The 21,002-nt window shown below is 36.2% G+C and overlaps 1 protein-coding gene across 2 annotated transcripts in view; it reads left to right on the forward strand.

The window, feature by feature from the left end:
- Positions 1–21,002, forward strand: part of ITGA1 (integrin subunit alpha 1) — a 183,202-nt gene that overhangs the window by 117,793 nt on the left and 44,407 nt on the right. For both annotated transcript variants that reach the window (XM_078066707.1, XM_078066708.1), the window contains exons 11-17: positions 607–751; positions 5,924–6,066; positions 9,703–9,846; positions 11,256–11,513; positions 13,718–13,848; positions 17,424–17,590; positions 19,432–19,568. In XM_078066707.1, the coding sequence (XP_077922833.1) occupies positions 607–751; positions 5,924–6,066; positions 9,703–9,846; positions 11,256–11,513; positions 13,718–13,848; positions 17,424–17,590; positions 19,432–19,568 (1,125 nt within the window). The remainder of the gene's footprint in view (positions 1–606; positions 752–5,923; positions 6,067–9,702; positions 9,847–11,255; positions 11,514–13,717; positions 13,849–17,423; positions 17,591–19,431; positions 19,569–21,002) is intronic.

The following is a 21,002-nucleotide window of genomic DNA, read 5'->3' on the forward strand; positions in this document are numbered from 1 at the left end:
CCCAAAAGCAATGCCCAGGCATCGGCATTATAAGTGCAACTAGCAGTTCATGGCTTGAGCAGTTATTCCAACCGTGATGATGTTCCTAATCCAAATAGGAAAATGACATTTCACAAACTTGCTAGGAAAATAATTTCTTCCACACAGTTCACTACACTGTACTAATAATTGTGAATCAAACATTTTGAGGTCTGCCTTATGTAATTATACATCTGGCTAAATGAAATACTTAACTTAAAATGGTTTCTAATGATATGGAATGTATCTTTTTCTCAGTTTCAGTGTATTCAATCAAAGATCTTACTAGAATTCCATGTTCAAGACCTAGGATTTTTGAATTAACGGAATTAAACAGAAAGGCAAGATTAGGAAATGTATCATTTGTAGTTGAGGAAAGTCCATGCAAAGGAATATTAACATTGCAATGGGCAATTGTACTATACAACTTAGGGCAAGTTACTTACTCTGCCAAGTTACTATCATGTTATTGTGAAAATTATATGAGTTAATATATGTAAAGCACTTTGACCGGAACCTATCACATTGTTAATGCTGTGTTCTTATTATTTTGTTAAATATCATTTGTTTTCTCTATTTGGATATAAGGACTGGGTCATGCTTGGAGCAGTAGGAGCCTATGATTGGAATGGAACAGTCGTCATGCAGAAGGCTAATCAAATCATAATCCCCCAAAACACGACCTTTAACGTTGAGTCTACCAAAAAGAATGAACCTCTTGCTTCTTACTTAGGTAAAGTTTGGATGTAATTGAGAGAAAATTATTATGTTTTATTTTTGGTTTTGTTTTTATTTTTAGCATTATTTGCTTATATTTATATAGGCTTACTTATAACCATGTAAGACAAATCACTTCCAAGAGTTAGACCTTTTATAGGACCCATGAAAATTCCAAAGCAGCCTTAGTTTCTGAGCAGTAGTCAGAATAAAAGAACATGGAGGTCACGCTCTCTCGAAAGTGCAGGAATGATTTAGGCTGTTATGTGCACTTTTTGAGGTCTCCCTGTGTTTGGTATTCTCATTAAATTCAAGAGCTTTGCACCTGGTGGACAGGAAATTACAATAAAAAAGAGAAACCTTGATTCAGCTAATATCCTGAAGATCAGACTCCCATTTTCTCTAAAATATCCTATATCATTGGTTTCTTTCTATGGGTCCAAATTTTGGAAAAGAAAATGTTAATTTGTCTTGATATATAGCTTCTTCTTTAATAACTCTATTAAATAAGACAAATATTGAGATGTAATATCATCTTATTTTTCAAAGACTTTTCTGGAATGAGGAGGTATATGTCAGGAATCACCTTATTCTAGATCTGTACCAAGCTGCCTAGGAGATACCAGGGAACTATTCTAGCACTAAATGATCTCAGTAAACAATTAGGAGGGCCTAGGATGAAAAAAAATACTCAGGGTATGGTTTCCCAACTCTTTACTCACTCAACAAATATTTGACCGGTACCTATTTTGCCCCAGGCATTGCTCTTGGTGCTGGGGGTCCAGTGGTAAAGAAAACAAATATCTTTCACTGTTCAGTTTTACTATGTTAGCATTCCTCTCTGGGATCTTTCTGTCCTGGAAGCAAGTCTTTTTCTCTCTCTATTCCAGTTTATTTCTATTTTACAAGGAAGGTAGGAGGAGGTCTTTACTGGTAGATCCATACATCTCCTTATTCAAGGACACATCTTAAAACTGTAGAGGCAACAAGACTTAAGAAAAATGAAAGGCCTGAGGATTTAAGATAATTAAAAATATGGCAGTAAGCAGCAAATATAATGTGAGTCCTCAAACCCCTTAACACATGTTGAACTGCATTCATGAAAGTCTAGTTTATTTCTCATAAAAATCCTATTACATTCTGCCCTGGTCAGACATTACACATAACAAAAGAAAATGCCAAACTAGGTTGTGCTGATTAAAAGATTATCTAAAGGATACTGATCTGGAAACAATTCCTTTCTCTCCTTCCCCACCCTCGACAAAATTTGAAGAAATTGATGGTTAGGAAACAAAATGTACACTGCATATCTTTTAAGTATTTGGAGGATTGTGCTATAACATAAAGAGGTTGGGCTCAAAATTCATATACATTAAAAGAGATCTTAGAGAGCATATGGTAAACATCCAACTTTCCAAATTAAGTTATTAAGGAATAGAAAAATGATGTCACAGCTACCTATGACAGATCTGAACTAGAATCTAGGTCTCTTGATTCTATTCCAGTGTTCATTTCAAAATTAAAGACATTTACAAAATTAAAGATATGGCATGAAATCCACAAAGATGTGTGTGACATCTTAAGAAGTTCACACATTTTGGGGCACCTGGGTGGCTCAGTTGTTTAAGCATCTGACTCTTGGTATTAGCTCAGGTCATGATCTCACATTCCTGGGATTGAGCCCTGAGTTGGGCTCCATGCTCAGTGCAGAGTCTGCTTCAGATTCTCTCTCTCTCCCTCCCTTTCTCTCCCTCCCTCCCTTGCATGCACATGTGCACTCTCTCTCTAAAATAAATAAATAAAATCTTTAAAAAAAAAAGCTCACACATTTTAATAACACTAGTTTTTTTTTATATTCTGAGTTATTATTATGTGATAAAATTCCTTAAAACCGAATAGTCTTAAGAATCCTAAATCTATTATTCCCAGAAAGCTTAGATTCAACGTTGCTTAAAGCAGGCTTAGAGAATTCAAGACTTAAGGATATCACTGTGAGCAAGAGAAAAGCTAAGAGAACCTTCATTCGTAACCACAGTATTTGTAACATATGATTTCTTTCTGCCCAGAAAAGGAAATTTGGGAATATGTTGTCCACAATGTGCTTAGATGATTTTATATCTTAGAAATCATTTCATTAGCTTAATCACAAGTTAGCACATAAGATATTTTGCCAACATAAAGTTTAAGATATATAAGATTTCTTTTAAAATAGAAAAACACCCAGAAAGGGGACAGGGAAGAAAAATACCTTTGTACCCACAAACATTATTCTAAATCTAAAATGGAACTTTCAAAATGTCTGCTTGTGTGGGTTACAAATTAAGAAGAGTTTGAATGTGTTGGTCTGAAATCTGTGTGGATTGCAAGTTGTTAGGCTGTGGAAAATCTCATGGAGGAAACAAAGTGAGAGGTAGATGCTCTATAAAAAAAAAAAAATCTCATAGTAATCAATAATAACCAGAAAAAAGTAGGAACAGAAACCGTTGAACCTCTCTCAGGGTATAGTCACTCACTCATCTTTCCACAACCCAGGAATTGCCTTAGGCCAATATGCACTTAGCAAGTGGTTTTGATGGTGAGAATACAGTGGAAATCTCATTCCCTGCCTCCTCTATCCACGGTCTGCCGCTTTCTAATCATGCCAGACAAATTCAAGAAAAAAAGTAAAAATGTGAGGCAAATGCATGAAACCAAAGCAGAACATACCTGTTTCCCATTATCTCACCAGATCCTAGCACTTTTCCCAAGGAGTGAATTATGAGAGCTGACAGGATCTATTTCTTGTAAATCCATGCAGCAGGCTATGCAATGAATTTTCCTTTCTCTTCAATTTTCTGCTTTTTTTCTCTTCAGAAAGCAACATTAAGCTTAGATGTTTATAATTATTTTCCTTTCAAGAAAATTAGACTTTACCTGGCTTTCTTTCTCTCTCCCTCCTTATTGTCTTTAAACACTTGAGCTTCAACCAGTAACGACCTAACCAGTAGAATACTGTCGTTGTGAAGACTTCAGTTAATAGATGTAGCTATCAAGAGCAAATTATCAAAATTAATTAACCAAATAATCACACAACTCCAAGCCTCAAACATAATTTTTTAACTTTTTTTTAAATGTTCTTTTATCAGTTGGCCTTCATAGCTCTGTAAGTTAAAAAAAAAAAAAATCAAAGTGTACTAACACTCTTAGGCCAATCCCTTCTTAATATTTCTTAGTAGAGTGATATGAAATAAAACAGTCTTTGTTTTGCACATTCTTCTTTTTTATTTTATTTGTGTATAAACATGACCTTAAAGTTTTTATTTTTTAAGCAATACTGTGGTTAGTAACATAAGTACTTGTTTAGTAACATTACTTGTTTGAAAAAGAATAGTTTACAAGTTATTATGCATAGTTTTTTTAGAAGCTCAAAGAAAGATGAAGAAATAAGAATGTGAGAAAAATATTCATGAAGGAAAAATGCCTGAGGAATTGTGTTCCTTTAGCACTTGTGAGATTAAACATGTTTTAGTACAAAAAAACCTCTGTTCCTTTACAGAAATGTTGTAAGAAAGTGAAACTATTACCTTATAGTAAAACACTTGGAAAATAAATTTTCCATATAATCTTTCTCTTAGTAAGAAATACTATTCTGTGGCATTTGGAAAAATAATCTGCCCTCTTCTCCTCTGCTGATGGGCAGATCTGGTTATAAGAATATTTCTTCCTTCTGTAGAGTTGAAATGTGCACATAGTAATTTTTATTCATTGATTTAGCTCTGTACTCTAACGACACAAAGAATAAATTTAATTCTTCACTCAAAAATTGAATTGTCTGCCTCAAAGACACACAAAAACTGAAAGCCCAATTAAAAAGAGGAATGTCAAAGCTCACTTTTTAAATTTAAATTCCAGTTAGTTAACACAGTGTAATATTAGTTTCAGGTGTACAATATTGTGATTCAGCACGTCCATGCAACAGCTGGTGCTCATCACAACAAGTGCACTCCTTCATCCCCATCCCCTATTTCACCCATCCCCCCCACCCACCTCCTTTTAATCAAACAAATGCAAATTAAAATCACAGCAAAGTATTATTGTTAGATTATGTTTAACATCTATTAGAACATTCACAAATTTAAATAATAGTAATGATACCCAATGTTTGTGAGAGTTTGATAAATCTAGTTTGTGCTTTGGCTGTTCATGGAATAAATTAGTAAAAATGTTCTGGAAACAATTTGCCAGACACTGAAAGAATTGAAAATTTGATCCAGTAATCTATTCCTTAAAATTTGTCACCAAAAACCCAAAAGAAGAAAAAAATTTAAATGTTCAAGGATGTCTTTGCAGCCTTAAGTATAATATCAAAAAATTAAAAACCACCTAAAAATTCTACCGTTCTAGTGGGAATGATCCTGTGGTAGAAATGTAATCCCTTTATGCCTTAACTCAGAGAAATAAACATCAACTACTTAAAATTACTACTTAAAAATCTACAGCAGCGAGGGCACCTGGGTGGCTCAGTCGGTTAAGCATCTGACTCTCGATTTCAGCTCAGATCATGATCTCAGGGTCCTGAGATTGAGCCCTGCGTGGGGCTCCGTGATGGCCATGGCGCCTGCTTAAGATTCTCTCCCTCTACCTCTGCTCCTCCCCCCACCTCCTATGCACACACGCACCCTCTCTCTCTAAAAAACAAATAAATAAACATAAATAAAAATCTACAACAGCGACACAGAAAAGGCTTGCATTTACTATGATTCCAGCTGTGTAAAATTATTAATTTTATAAAATAATAAAAAATAAAATAATAAAATAAAAGTAATAATTATTAAAATTATTAGGTTCTATAAAATATGTCCAGATGAAGTACAACTGATTTATTACAAAGTCGTGAATTGGGATTATGAGGGATTTTTTATGGGTTTTGTTTTTCTTCTTCTGTCATCATTGTTATATCATTTGTGCCTTTAAACAATGAAAAACCGAGGTGGGGGTGGACAAAGCAGTCACAGTAATCAGAGAGCATGCTAAAAGTTTCTACAGACACAAACTTCCCTGCATTAAAAAATATTTTCAAAAAAAGAGAAATCTATATAAACATATAAAAATGATTCTCCCAACCATTTAAAATGGATCTTAATTTATTCTGTGCAGACTTTAAGGGGTCAGATAGTATATTAGACATCTGGCGTCGCTCTTTTGTTAGGTTACACAGTGAATTCCGCCACTGTTTCTGGAGATGTGCTGTACATTGCTGGACAGCCACGGTACAATCATACGGGCCAAGTTGTCATCTACAGGATGGAAGATGGAGACATCAAGATTCTCCAGACACTCAGTGGAGAACAGGTAAGCTTAAAAATTATTGTTTTAGGGGCGCCTGGGTGGCTCAGTTGGTTAAGCGACTGCCTTCGGCTCAGGTCATGATCCTGGAGTCCCTGGATCGAGTCCCACATCGGGCTCCCTGCTCGGCAGGGAGTCTGCTTCTCCCTCTGACCCTCCCCCCTCTCATGTGCTCTCTCTCTCTCATTCTCTCTGTCTCAAATAAATAAATAAAATCTTTAAAAAAAAAAAAAAATTATTGTTTTAATTTAATCCATGTATACTCTATGTAAATCTAAATTAACCATCAATTGTCCTAAACTCTAAAAAGAAAAAGTACTGGGGCACCTGGGTGGCTCAGTCAGTTGAGTGTCTGCCTTCGGCTCAGGTCATGATCCCAGGGTCCTGGGATCGAGCCCCACATCGAGCCCCACATCGGGCTCCCTGCTCAGCAAGGAACCTGCTTCTCCCTCTCCCTCTGCCCTCCCCCTACTTGTGCTCTCTCTCTGTCAAATGAATAAATAAAATCTTTAAAAAATAATAATAAAAAAAGAAAAAGAAAAAGTACTGTCATAGTCAACATCAACCTTAAACAAGGCTCCATGTTAGCTTCCTTGTAGAGATGTAAAATGCCTGCATCTTTGGCCTCAGGAATATTTCAGTTGCATGGAAATGGAGGTAAGATGGATAGATGATGTAGATACACATGTACAAATATATACATATAAGAAAAAAATTCTAAAACATTAAGCCTGAAAATGCCAATGGCACAGACAGTAAATGCAGAAGATGGAAAGATTGTTTTAAGCTAGGATTGGTGCCAAAGGTCTTACTACGGAATAAGATTTGTGCTAGTTTAGAAGGAAAGATAGACCGTAAATAGGTAGAAAGAGCAGAAGAGCCAGTTAAAAAGATAACGCGGACCCCAACTGTGTGAGGCTTTTGAATGGCAAACTAAAGAATTTGGATTTTCTCCTGGAAGTATTGGGAAGTTATGTAAAATCAAAAAATTCTCATTAGATGATATTGAATATTAAAAGTAGTTTAAGAAATTATACATGGAATATGCAAACATAAATATACGTAAATATTTTTTAACCAAAACATCTATGTTATTGGTTAGTATTGCATTGCAATCATTTGGGCTTCACTAAATATCCCAACTCACCAGACTGCCCCTCGACCTTCCTCTCATCACCAGCTACTCCACAAGGCTAGGCAGCATCAGCCTTCCTCCCCTGCAGGTGTACTCACAAATGCCCAGCACAGCAGAACAGCTTAGGTCAGAGGACACAGACACGTCAGGCAAGGACAGAGCTGCCCTCTCCTTAACACCCCACAGGAGCCAATATCTTTTAGAATGACACCATAAACATAGCTTTCAGGGCTCTAGCTAAGGGCGTGCAGTTGTCAGAGTCATCTTGGGAAGCCCAAACTATGTTAGCTCCCATCAGGTATTTATAGATCCCCACAGCCTAAATGTAATGTCCCAACCAGAGATTATTTTGACCAATCTCAATATTGCTTAGTAGTATAACTGAACTCCTTTCCCCCACAGATGTCCAGGGGAACAGAGTTAGAGTGAACCAAAAGTAAGAGTCTCATGTATAAAGATTCTCATATATATAAAATAATAAAACCTGGTGAAAGGGTTTTATTAGCCCTTTGCCCACATTTGTAATCAGAAAATGCTTCAACAATCTAAAAACAGGCTAAGGTGAAGAGAGCCTAAAATGATGTATCACCAATAAAAATGGAAAAGGAAGGAATGTAGTAGACATAAATAAGGAGGAACTGACAGGATTGTAAAACGAAGCATTTTCTATGACATCTTAGGTCTGATATCACTCTATTAATTGTCTACAAGACAGGAAGTGAAAATTTTGTGAAAAATTACTCATGAAAGTTACAAATGATTTAAATTATGAATGATTTAAGTTTCAAGCCTGGGAATCTGAGAGAAAGGTAGCACCATTATTAGAATGTCAGTAACTCAAGCATTTTTTTTAAAATGGTATTTGGTTTTACATATTTCCTGTAACAGTGAGTACAAATTCAAATGGTTGTGGGTGTCAGGAAGGTAAAGTAAATAAATAAAGCTACTACACAGAAGACAGCAGGAAATGGTGGAAACCATGGACTGGACAGCTCATGAGCCTTCTAAACATTAAGCTCCCACTCAACTCCAGATGGCTATTGTCATGGGGGAATGAAGACCCGAGGTTGCTAGATCTTACAGCATTTTATTTATGTTTGTAATTAATTCAACTTAAAAAAAAAACAAAAAACCTTTTCAACCCTTCATAACCTATGAGGAAAGGACATTTGAAAGCCAATGTCTAGCAGTTGTCTGAGTGTCTAGCAATGTCTAGGAATGCAGAACTGGAGCCTTGAGCGGAAGATAGAATGAAATTTGCAATTTTCAGTAATAGAAATGTTTGGAAGGATTGGTCACCTAGGAGAAGAGAATGGTGGAAAAATGCAGGTCTTAGCTTAGGGGAGGCCAAAATCTATGGCATGGGAGGAGGAAAAGGAACCAGCAAAGATGAAAACAAAGGGTGGCCTGTGATATCGTGGCAGAATCAAGAGAGCAAAATTAAAATCATGGAAGCCAAGACAGGAAGTTTCAATAAGACAGCTATCAAGAGCATCAAATATTAAACACAGGTCAATATTTGGGAAGGTTATTGCATTTAGATAATGAAGTGTAAATCTCCTGCATTTCCCTAAAATACATCCATATCTTTAAAAGAAAAAACATTGCTGCAAGGGGATGGTCCCCCTGCAATCCTTTTATATTTTTCTATCTTCCGCAAGTGCTAGGACAAGACTTAGCCATTTTGTTGAGTAAACAGTCTTCTTTTTTTAAGATTTTATTTATTTATTTATTTATTTATTTATTTGAGAGAAAGAGAGAGCATGAGTGGGGAAGGGGAGAGGGAGAGAGAGAAGCAGGCTCCCCACTGTGCAGGGAGCCCAACGCGGGGTTCCATCCCAGGACCCTGAGATCATGACCTGAGCTGAAGGCAGACGCTTAACCGACCAAGCCACCCAGGAGCCCCAGTCTTCTTTTTTTTTTTAATTTAATTTCAATTAGCCAATTTATAGTACATCATTAGTTTCAGATGCAGTGTTCAATAATTTATCAGATGCGTGAGCGAACAATCTTCTAAGTCTACAAGGTGAAATTCCCTGCACCGGTATTCCAAGACATTCAGTTCTTCCTATTGTATTTTATTTCATATTTTTATATTAACTGTGTATAAAGATATATTGAAGCCATCCCAGAATGCCTTTTATTGTTTAATCTCATTTTATTTCCTTAAAGAAAATCATGGTGGCATTACTTACCTTTTCTGCTTTTTGGAGAAGAAAGAGACATTAGGATGAAATCTAAAGGAAGCCGTTTCTCTTACTCTCAGGCTGCAAAATCTATGACAGGGGCTCATCCTCAAGGGTGGGTCTGCCTATTTATTAGCCCCCGACAAGAGCCAGTAAAGAGCTCTCAGGTAGAATCCATTTCTATACTTTATTTCTATCTCCGTATCTATCTGAATCTCAAATACTCTTCTAGATGAGGATAAGTAAAAGAAATTCAGGCTTTTAGCTATCTTGAGAATTTTTGATGTTCATCAGACTGTTTTGTTTTGTTTTGTACCCTAGATTGGTTCCTACTTTGGCAGTGTTTTAACAACAATTGACATTGATAAAGATTCTAATACCGACATTCTTCTGGTTGGGGCTCCCACGTACATGGGAACAGAGAAAGAAGAACAAGGGAAAGTATATGTGTATGCTCTGAATCAGGTAATGCTACCTCTGAGTTTGGCAGAATTTCAGGAATATCTCTTCCTTTCTTTCAATTTCAAATAAGTAATGCAGTTCCAATTTTGTACTCACTTTAGAAGAAGGAGCGAAGAATCTTTCAGGGCCTCTTTACCCCCACCAACTCCTCAGTTTCTAAATGAACATTTTAGAATTCTAATAAGGTAGTTCAAACCATTAGATGTTTTCTGCTCGGAAATGTGAACTATTCTTTTTTAGCAGAAAATATAGAATAAAGATAAATATAAATCTTATTAAACTGCTAAATAAACTCACAGGGCAGCCATTCATGGCTCTGGCCTCGAGGTGTTGGAAACATTAGCAGTTAAAACTGCATTCGCTGTCAAAACAGTTAAAGCTAGAGAAGCAGAGAGACTGTGGAGTAGTGAATTTTAAGGCAGTGACCGGTTTCAGCAAACTACTATGGTCTTTGGAATACCTCACTGGGCTGGACTGAGATTTTGTTGGCCACTCCTGACTTTAGACACCATTTGTTAGGTGAAATAATTCTCGATTTCTTCATTAGAAGAATTTTTTGTTTTGTTTTGTTTTGTTTTGTTTTGCTGTTTACAGAAAAGTCCAGTATTCATCCATTTAGCTTTTTAAATTCTTAGAGTCTCTCCAATTAATTTTTTAATTCATAAATTGTATATCTTTCTTCCTATCGTTTTGTTTGCTTCCTCCATCAATTTTTTTTTTTTTTTTTTTTTTTGGTCCTGTGCTGTTTTTTCCCTTTTTTCCTAGAACGTGTGTTCCTGTCCATCATTACTAGTACTTTCTTTACTGAATTTTTCAGGGGTTTTTGTTTTGTTTTGTTTTGTTTTGTTTTGTTTTGCTTTAGATAGCTTTGGGAAAAGTTTGCTTTTTGAACAGAGTAATTTCCTCTTTGCCCTACAGAGGAGACTCTACAGAGACTTTTCGAAGAAGCAAATTTTGGATGAAGGAGGGATAAAGGCCTGAATTGAGGATTTAAAAATTCAGTTCTTTGGCTTTAAAAACACTCTGTGAGTTATATACTCACTATGTTGCATTAAAAAGAGAATCCATTAAAATCCTCAATATGCCTTCTTCCCTACACTTCTACAATCTGTTCTTTAAAATCTTTACATGGCTCTCAGATAAGCACCCTTTTTTTTTTTTTAATGTTTTATTTATTTATTCATGAGAGTGAGAGACAGAGAGAGAGGCAGAGGGAGAAGCAGGCTTCCCGCCTAGCAGGGAACCGCATGCAGGACTCGATCCAGATAAGCACCCTTTTTAAGAAATTTTACAAACTTTACCGTTGATGTACAAATGGTTTTTAACAGCGCTGATTTAGCATGTACTTAAAAACTTCACTATGCTGTAGTAATGATAGAAATCCATAAGTATCCTGTTTATCGTTCTTCCAGACAAGGTTTGAATATCAAATGAGCCTGGAGCCCATTAAGCAGACTTGCTGCTCATCTCTGAAGCACAATTCATGCACAAAAGAAAACAAAAATGAGCCATGCGGGGCTCGTTTTGGAACAGCTATCGCTGCTGTGAGAGACCTCAATCTTGATGGATTTGATGACATTGTGATAGGAGCTCCCCTGGAAGATGATCATGGGGGAGCCGTGTATATTTATCATGGGAGTGGCAAGACTATAAGGAAAGAGTACGCACAAGTAAGAAGTTAAACGTACACATTCCCACCCTTAAACGATAAGTGGGTTCAATGCTAGGCTTGCTTCTTGTCTTGCTTCATGAGTTACTTGATTTTTTTTTTTCTTCTGACTCTATTGGGAAACTAGATTTACTTCTCTTTTCTTTACAGAAGCATTATTTTGTATTTTATCCGTTTATCTAGGTTTGTTTTTTTTTTTTTCTGTTGTTATTTGTCATGTCTCCATGATCTGAGCTCTCGGAATAGTAAAACACAAACAAACAAACAAAAAAAAGTGAACACTTTTTAACGATGCGATTTAACAGTTGCAGTGTGCCTGATCCTAAACAGAGGAAACCACTTTCTGAGTAAGAGAACAATAATGATATAATTTAGCCAATAAAGATGAGATTATTGTTTTTATATTCAATATCTGTGTTGTTATAATGAAATTGCATTACATTTATATTTATGACTTAAATTGGTATATTTTTGTCAAATGAATTTGGGTTCCTGAAGGTTTACAATTTCCTCACAAGTAATCCCTCTTGGAAAAAAATATGAATAATTAAGCTTAACCTGCAGGGGATTTCTGTTGTTCTTGTTTTAAGTTTATTGTCAGTTAATGGTTCTAATCCATAAATGTAATTTTTTCTACATAAGAAAAATATCAATTTGCAGAAGTATTTAATGCACTATAAAAGTAGGAGAGTTTAAAGGACTTCTTCTAATGTAATTGTCTGTTTTAAGTAACCATAAGTAGTTAGGCATTGAACTACTTATATAACATGAAAAGAAGATCAGAACATCAATTATTTCTTTTTATAGTTGTTCTTTTTGTACTATAGTCAACAGAATTCTCAAAATCCATTCATGTGAAGTTGTGCTTAATTTTTCGTAAAGTGATAATGACATTAGTGAAACAATAAAGTAAAGGGCATATTTCAGTAACAACACTTCCATCCACTTAGTAAATTATTTGTTTTCAAATAATTCAAAATTCTTCATGGTATTACTTAACTGAAAACAGGCAGTATTAACCATGGGAGCATGATGGAATGAGGAGCTGCAGGAAGGCATTTCTTTCTTGTGTTCTACCACTTTATTCCTTCACTATTAATCCTGAAAACTTAGTGAAATGACATTTGCAGTAGAAAAAAAGAGGATATTTAAATCATTAATAATACGATAGATTGTCATAAGAAATCTATTTTGTAAAATGGCGGTAACTCAAGATGCAGCTTTAAATAACAAGAAAAAAGAATAGTAGAGTTGAGTTTGCTTAATTATTGGCAAAATGCTTTCCCAGGGATAGGTGAGGATGTGTTCACTTGTTTCCATGGTAACCAGAGGTGCTGTTTCTGTATGTGATAATCCAGAATCAAACTGAATGAACTCCTCCAGAACCAATGAGGCAGATGTCTCTGGTTTGTTTGCTGAAAAAATAAGGAAATACTTCCCAATGAACCACAAACATTTCAGCATGAAAAGTGTTTCCATTTGGTTTGCCTTATTTGCCTTCTTAATTTATGGTTTTTAAGAAGACCTCAAGTTTAGGGAGGGTCTGTCAGTCCTGTCTCCTTGCCATCGGGTTCTATTAAAATGTTATCAGCTTGAACCAAAGCTAAATCAGGAAGTATGAATATTAAACACATTGTGTGTGGGTATGTGCACAAATCGGTCCTCGAGAACTCCACATTCATTTGTACCTATTGAGTTTATAGTGCCCTTGACTTTTAGCAAAGAAAATCATACACTGGAAAATGTATTTGATGGAATGTGCTATTTATATCCATCCCCCAAATTTCGTGAACCCCAAACTGACCCCTAGGACAAACTTCTACTTCCTCTCTTGCTTGTATGATGTGTTTTCAAGGTTCCAGTATCTTTAAATATCTCTGTGGTATGGGATTGAGTGGGAACTAGAAAGGAGAGCCAATTACTCACAATGTTTTCCTTGAGAATTAGACAAGATGACGTTATAAAATTTTTTTCCCTCTCTCTGGTGTCAGTAACCCTGGATTATTTTGTCTGTGCTATAAAAAGAATAACCTTTGGTAACATCTGAGTAATTCAACTTGTCTCCACATGAGGGGCTTCTTAGGCAGGTTTCCAAAAGATCTGCAATTTTTATTTTTTGTTAACCAATCCAAGTTCTCAGATTTATTTAAAACTGCTTTTGAAGAGACACTCTGGCATAAAAACTCTCTGTTGGTACTTTCACAGCGTATTCCATCAGGTGGAGATGGCAAGACACTAAAATTTTTTGGCCAGTCTATCCACGGAGAAATGGATTTAAATGGCGACGGTCTGACTGATGTGACTATTGGGGGCCTTGGTGGTGCTGCCCTCTTCTGGTATGTATTTTAATAACATCCAATTCATCCGATGATACTGCACAAATAGTTCCAGAGCTCAGAGTATGATTGGAGCTCCTGTCATACCAAATATCTGTTTTCTTTTGTACCCCATTATTTAGATAAACGCTATTTAGTTAAAGAAGCTGGGGGAGTCAATAAATCTTAAAAATAGAGAAACCATATTAAAGGAACAAGTAGAACCAATTCTTAATTTAGGGTATTTATTATGTGCTTGCCACTAAGGTAGGTATTCTGTTTTAGGGGGCAGCACAGGGAAGAAGAGGGCCTCGTAGGGAATTATATAAACAATATGCTTAATTTTGAGTTGTTCCCAAACTTTTCGGGGTAATTGACTCTTCATTCATTACCTAATATGTATAATTAGACAATTGTGCATCATGGTCTGTGTTTATATTATATTTCTATTACATATATTTTATATTTATATATTATATTTATACCATACCATACATAGATGGTAACTGCAAATATTGTGGTGAGCATAGCATAATGAATACAATTATTGAATCACTGTGTTACACACCTGAAACTAATATAATATTATATGTCAACTATACTTCAACTTAAAAATTTGAAGAAAAAATTTAAAAATTAAAAATAGAGATAATGTCTAAGAACTTATGGTCAAATAAAAATTGTACACTAAACTGTACACGGATAATAACCATTATGTTAAAAAATGTTTTAACTGTACAGTAGGGGGAAAAGAAATTGTAAGGTGGTGCCTAGGAAAGGAGAAGGCTGGGTAGCAAGTAGCGGTGACTTTGGGGAGGGCTCACCCGGAAGCAGGACTCCAAACCAGAAGTCACCAGTATCAGCAACAAAGGGTACAGTTAGTCTCTGTTTAAATGGTTAATCCTGGATTAAATTATTTTGGTAACCTTAACTCAAAAAATATTTAGTGTATTCACTCTTATCAAAAATACATACATTATAAGGGCAATTTTTACTCTCCAGTTTTGTTTCAAAGGTTTCTTACAAAGCTCTGAAGACTTACTTTTATGGCCTCTTTTACTCCCAGTCAGTGCTTTATCATTGATGGGCCAAAATGACAGAGTTGGACCCCTATCATTGCCCAGACAAACAGACTGGGACAGGAAGACCAAGATTTACAATGCTGAAGGAGGGATTTAGAGTGGATATAGGTGGCAGGCAATAAACAGAAGTCCATCCCAATCAGGGACTTCCAGGAGCAGATATTGAACGCCCCATCATGTGGAATAAATTGTGCTATAACCCTTTTAAAGACCTTGTTGGGGCAGATGGGTATGCGGTGGGAAGTGGTCAAGGCAGCCTCATTCCTGAAGGATCCAAACTACTAAGCAGGGAACTAGACATACTTGTTCATTGCTGGTGAAAGAGTAAACTGGTTAAAACACATTAGAAGGTATTTGCCAATAACTGTTAAAAAGCCTTAAAATATTCATACTTTTTAACAAGGAATTTGCTTCCTAAAAATTTTTAAAGATTTAGTCTACATCTAAGATATATAATCTTTAGAGTGATCACAGCACTGGGCTAGTCACTATTTTTTAAAAAACAAATTAAGGGGCACCTGGGTGGCTCAGTCGTTAAGCGTCTGCCTTCGGCTCAGGTCATGATTCCAGGTCCTGGGATCAAGGCCCGCATCGGGCTCCCTGCTCAGTGGGAAGCCTGCTTCTCCCTCTCCCACTCCCCCCTGCTTGTGTTCCCTCTCTCGCTGTGTCTCTTTCTGTCAAATAAATAAATAAAATCTTTAAAAAAAAAAATTAAGACAAATGTCCAATAAGAAAGGACTGAGTAAACAGATTACAATACATACATATGTTGGAATAGTATATTGTCATTAAAAATAATGTTCCCAGAAAAATACAAATATTGGAAATCTGTTCATTATATTATGATGTTTTAAAAGTATGTATGGATGTATATGCATGTGTGTATATGTCTCTCTCTATATACACACACACATATCTATATGTATAGATACATGTTCTTCAAAGAAAAAGAAGCATATCCAATATTAATGGTGATTATTGCTGAGTGGTAGAATTACAAGTGATTTCTGTGTTCTTTGTTTCCTTTTTTATGTTTTCATGTTTTCTATGGGTAAGATGTTTTAAAAGAAAAATACAGTTTTTTAATACAAAAGCAAATCAAAGACCTGTGTATTCACAAGATAACTAGCTATAGTACTTGTACTTGTCTGTACAAGTATTATAGTGCACACAAGTTGTCCATGGGCCTTTGGACTCTTTCCAGATTGGGAACAAATTCAAAGATTCCCAAAATCTGGTTTTGGTTCTGAGGTTGCATCTGAGCACTTGATTCCATCTTCCTTCCATCACAGGCAAAACAGATTTTTGTCTTGTGAACTGTAAGGAATGAAAAATAATCTTCCTTCTAGCCTTCTGAGTTCTTGGCTGGTACCCTTGTAATAAAAGATTAACAAGAGAAAAACAAAGAGAAATTTATTAACATGTATACCCCATGTATACGTGGGAGATACCCAGAGAAAAATGAGTAATTCTTTGAGGTGGCTTAGAATTCAGACTGAAATACCATCTTAATAGAGAAAAGGAAGAAGGTATGTAGGCCTCTATAAGGAGAGTAAATACTTTTTAAGGAAGTTAAATGGACCTAGGAAAGACCAGATGGGTGATATGATAGTTTGTGACAAAGCTCATCTCCTGTGGTGTCTCCTGTCCTATGATAGGAGCCAATCCTTCCTGGTCGATGAACTCCAGTGAAGTTCCTTTCGGAGTGTCTGTCTTTGGGTACAAGGAAAGTTCGCAGAAGCCTCTTCCTGCATTTGCTGTTTGTCAAGTGCCTACAGCTCAAAATAATCAATATACCAAAGTGATATGTTTTGGAATGACATGGCCTGAACTCCTGTAGTCACATTTTGAGGTAGTATACTCCGCTACCACTCAGAACCAAAGCCTAAGATAGTCCCAAAATAACCTGGGTGTCCCAGAACATCAGATACCATCTCTTCTGTATCAAAAATTCACCAAAGAGGGACGCCTGGGTGGCTCAGTTGGTTAAGCACCCGACTTTTGGTTTCGGCTCAGGTCATGGCCTCAGGATCCTGGGATCAAGCTCAGCGCAGAGTAGCCTTGAGGTTCTCCCTCTCTCCCTATCCCCTGCTCACACATGCTCTCTCTCTCTCCCTCAAGTAAATAAATAGGGGCGCCTGGGTGGCTCAGTAGGTTAAGCATCTGCCTTTGGCTCAGGTCATGATCTCAGGGTCCTGGGATCAAGCCCTGAGGCGGGCTCCCTGCTCAGTGGGGAATCTGCTTCTCCCTCTCCCTCTGCCTCTCCCCTCTGCTCATGCACAAGCTCTCTTGCTCTCTCTCTCTATCTCTTAGATAAATAAAATCTTTAAAAATAATAAAAAATAAAATACAATAAATAAGTATTTTTTAAAAATCACCAAAGAAATGGAATCCTGAGAGCCCAACTATACACAAAAAAGTATCCCCATCAGTGCATTCATATTGCATTCCCATAATGATGGCATTCATTAAATGTGAAAATGTGTGAATAATCATCATTGTTTATGTTTGTAGGTCCCGAGATGTGGCTGTTGTTAAAGTGACCATGAATTTTGAACCCAATAAAGTGAATATCCAAAAGAAAAACTGCCATATGGAAGGAAAGGAAACAGTATGCATAAATGCCACAGTGTGTTTTGATGTGAAATTAAAGTCCAAAGAAGACACAATTTTTGTAGCTGGTAAGTGTCATATGTATACCAAGTACTTTGGGGCAGGAGGACAATACATTTGGTCCCGCATGATGAAATCCAGTAAGATATTGTATTTTACCCCATGAGAGGGATCTGCTTATCACGTTTGCCCCTGTGAATATGTTGAACCTTGAAAAAAAAATCTACTGAAGAAAGACTATGTTATGGAACCCAATAAAATCTGGAGCAGAAACTATATGCTTACGTGCAATGGTCTCCACAGTCCATAGTTCCCCTCTGGCTCTCCCATGTACCACAAACAACCAGGTGCTAAAAACAACAATAATAATACCATTTCAGAAGTAGAGTTTGGAGATTGGGCCAAGGAGCCCAGTTTTCCTTCTTGTGGGTTTTCACAAACCCTCTCTTCCTTCTCCTGCCCTCTCTTTGGTAAGACTGGTATTACAAAGCACTTGAATACTTTGCCACCCCCACTTCCTGAGATCTCTTTGCTCCACTTAGAAGGTGACCCTGGTTTTTGAGAATCAGACATGTTCCATGTGTGTGTTCTCAGGCACAGTCTAGGTATGTCCTCCTCCCTACATGTACACTTCCTAAGGTGGCTTTTTAATGATATTGAAATATGTTGGAGTCAAAATTGTGGAGGCCATAGGCTGCAAAAGAGTAGTTTACTCTATAAACCAAATGTAAGTAGAATATGAAAAATCATTAATCCTTAAAATCTATTTTTCATAATTATACTCTGCAATAGCCCTCTGACTAGAAGATAAATGAGGTAAAACTGCAAAATATGATTTACATTTTCATATACAACATTATTTGAGTCTCATTTAATTTTTATAGAGTAACTAAGCAATCAAATAAGTAGGATTGTTGCCTTTTTAGAAAGCATAAGTTTAACTTGTTTTTTATTTTGGCATGACTATTTTATTAAACTTATTTATTAAGCTTCTTTTATTATGTTCTTTGAACAGTCTGAAGTGACTTTTTCATAAAATAGATAAGAATTCATTAGTGTATATATTTTTTATCTATTGAAATAAAATCAGGGGCGCCTGGGTGGCTCAGTTGTTAAGCATCTGCCTTTGGCTCAGGTCATGATCCTGGGGTCCTGGGATCGAGCCCCGCATGGGGCTCCTTGCTCGGCAGGAAGCCTGCTTCTCCCTCTCCCACTCCCCCTCCTTGTGTTCCCTCTCTCGCTGTGTCTCTTTGGGTCAAATAGATGGATAAAATCTTTAAAAAAATAATAATAATAAAATCAATATTCTAAACAGGGCTTCAACATTGCTAAACTAAAAAAAAATAATTTAAATGAAAACCCAATAAACACATGCATGGTCAGAAAATTAGTTCATGGGTGCCTGGGTGGCTCAGTCGTTAAGCGTCTGCCTTCGGCTCAGGTCATGATCCCGGGATCCTGGGATCGAGTCCCGCATCAGGCTCCCTGCTCAGCAGGAAGCCTGCTTCTCCCTCTCCCATTCTCCCTGCTTGTGTTCCTTCTCTGTCCGTGTCTCTCTCTGTCAAATAAATAAAATCTCCAAAAAAAATTAAAAAAAAAAAAAAGAAAATTAGTTTATATGTTGGTGTACATGTGTATGAGTGTGTGGGTGTGCATATGTACATATATGTTATAAAATAAGTGTGATTAAACATCAAAGGCATAGTGAACTCAGAGAGTGGTTCTGTAGAGTTCTTGAAGGTTATCTTCATGACTGGGACCACCATTGTACTACAGTAGTGTGGATAAGCTGAGTAATAGAAATTTTTTGTTGACTGATTGTTCAGGAGATTTTTCTATAATGTTAATTTAATGAACTAGGCCATATAAAAATTACCCCAAGAAAATATTTCTGTCATTTTGTTTCCAGATATGCAGTACCGTGTCACACTAGATTCACTAAGACAGATATCACGAAGTTTTTTCTCTGGAACTCAAGAAAGAAAGATTCAAAGAAACATCACAGTTGAAGAATCAGAATGCACTAAGCTTTCCTTCTACATGTTGGCAAGTAAATCATATGTTATAACTGCTTTATTCCAAATCAAGAATAAAGCATAGATGTCTTATTTCAAGTCAATCTTATGGATTTCATTTCAAAGTGCACATGATGAAGTAAACTTCATTTTATTTGGTCACTTTTATCAGAAAATCACAGGTCTGATTTTCAGATTCCAAGTGCATTTCATAAAACTATCTTTCCTCTTCCCTGTGTGTGTTATCAGTCATCCTTATATTATGGAATAGTAGAAGGCACGGTGCACTAGTTGATAAGAAACCTTCTGCCTTCATTCATTCATTCATTCATTTTTTTATATTCATTCATTTATTCTTTCAAACTGAAATCATCATTTAACTTTTGTGGGCCTCATCTGTCACATGTGGATAAGTGATTACATGCCCTGAGGAGAAATGTTGGGCCATAGGCTTTCTGGGGTCCCTTCTTGTCCACAGAACTACGTATTTCACTCTTTGACTTTAAATTAAAGGGAAAAAATCTGGCATTTTCTATTATCCATAGGCTTTGTGCTACCTAAGTTTCTTTCTGTTACAGTAATAAGGGAGCCTTGGAAAGCAAATTATTAATCTCCGTCGATGGCTAGGAAGCCAGTTTGAACCATTTAAAATGCATTTTATTTAGTCACTATGTAAATGTGAAATGTTCCCAATAAGGGCAGGAGTTTCTTAACATTTTCTTATAACGTACATGATACTTAAAGAAAAAAAAAGAGGGAAGAATGGGTGTAATGAGAAAACACTGATTTTAGTGACTGAGACAGACTTGGGACTTATACATGATCCTGGAATTTTAAAGGAAAACAGGCCAAATTCCCCCCACCTCTGATTTATTTCTGTATTCTTGATGTATTCATACTCTATATTTTTAAAATATTATAGTCAGGGTAAGGAAGTGACAGAAAACATGCCTGTTGGTGTACTGTATTTTTTTTCAGTAATTTTCAAGTCAATATTCCCCATAGAATATATATCAAAATTAACTTATCTGTCAACACTAAGATCAATCTATAATCAGAAAAAAAAACTGGAGTTACCCCATATTTACTGAATCAGAACTGAACATTTAGGAGTTAGAACTTGTATAAATTTGAAAGGGTGTGAAACCAGATGTGCCCCGGCCTTCAACCTGCTGGAAATCACTGTCGTGTATATTCGTCCAAACTGTAGAATCTAGCTATGTGTAGGCACTTGGTATTAAAAGGAACGGACTAGTTTCAAAATTTCTAAAATTCTTTTGGGTTTTAATAGACACATTAACATTTGTTCTGGAGTCAGCCAGGATGGAATTTGTCTCAAAGCTTCTCTACATTCCAAGTGATTTTGACCAAGTTGTTTAGTCTCTTAGAGGCCCAGTTTTTCATTTGTAAAATAATGACTATAATAGTTATTCATCTTGGAGGACTGTTGAAATACTTCTCAATA

The sequence above is a fragment of the Halichoerus grypus genome, chromosome 2 (assembly GCF_964656455.1).
Source record: "Halichoerus grypus chromosome 2, mHalGry1.hap1.1, whole genome shotgun sequence".
Taxonomy (NCBI): Eukaryota; Metazoa; Chordata; class Mammalia; order Carnivora; family Phocidae; genus Halichoerus; species Halichoerus grypus.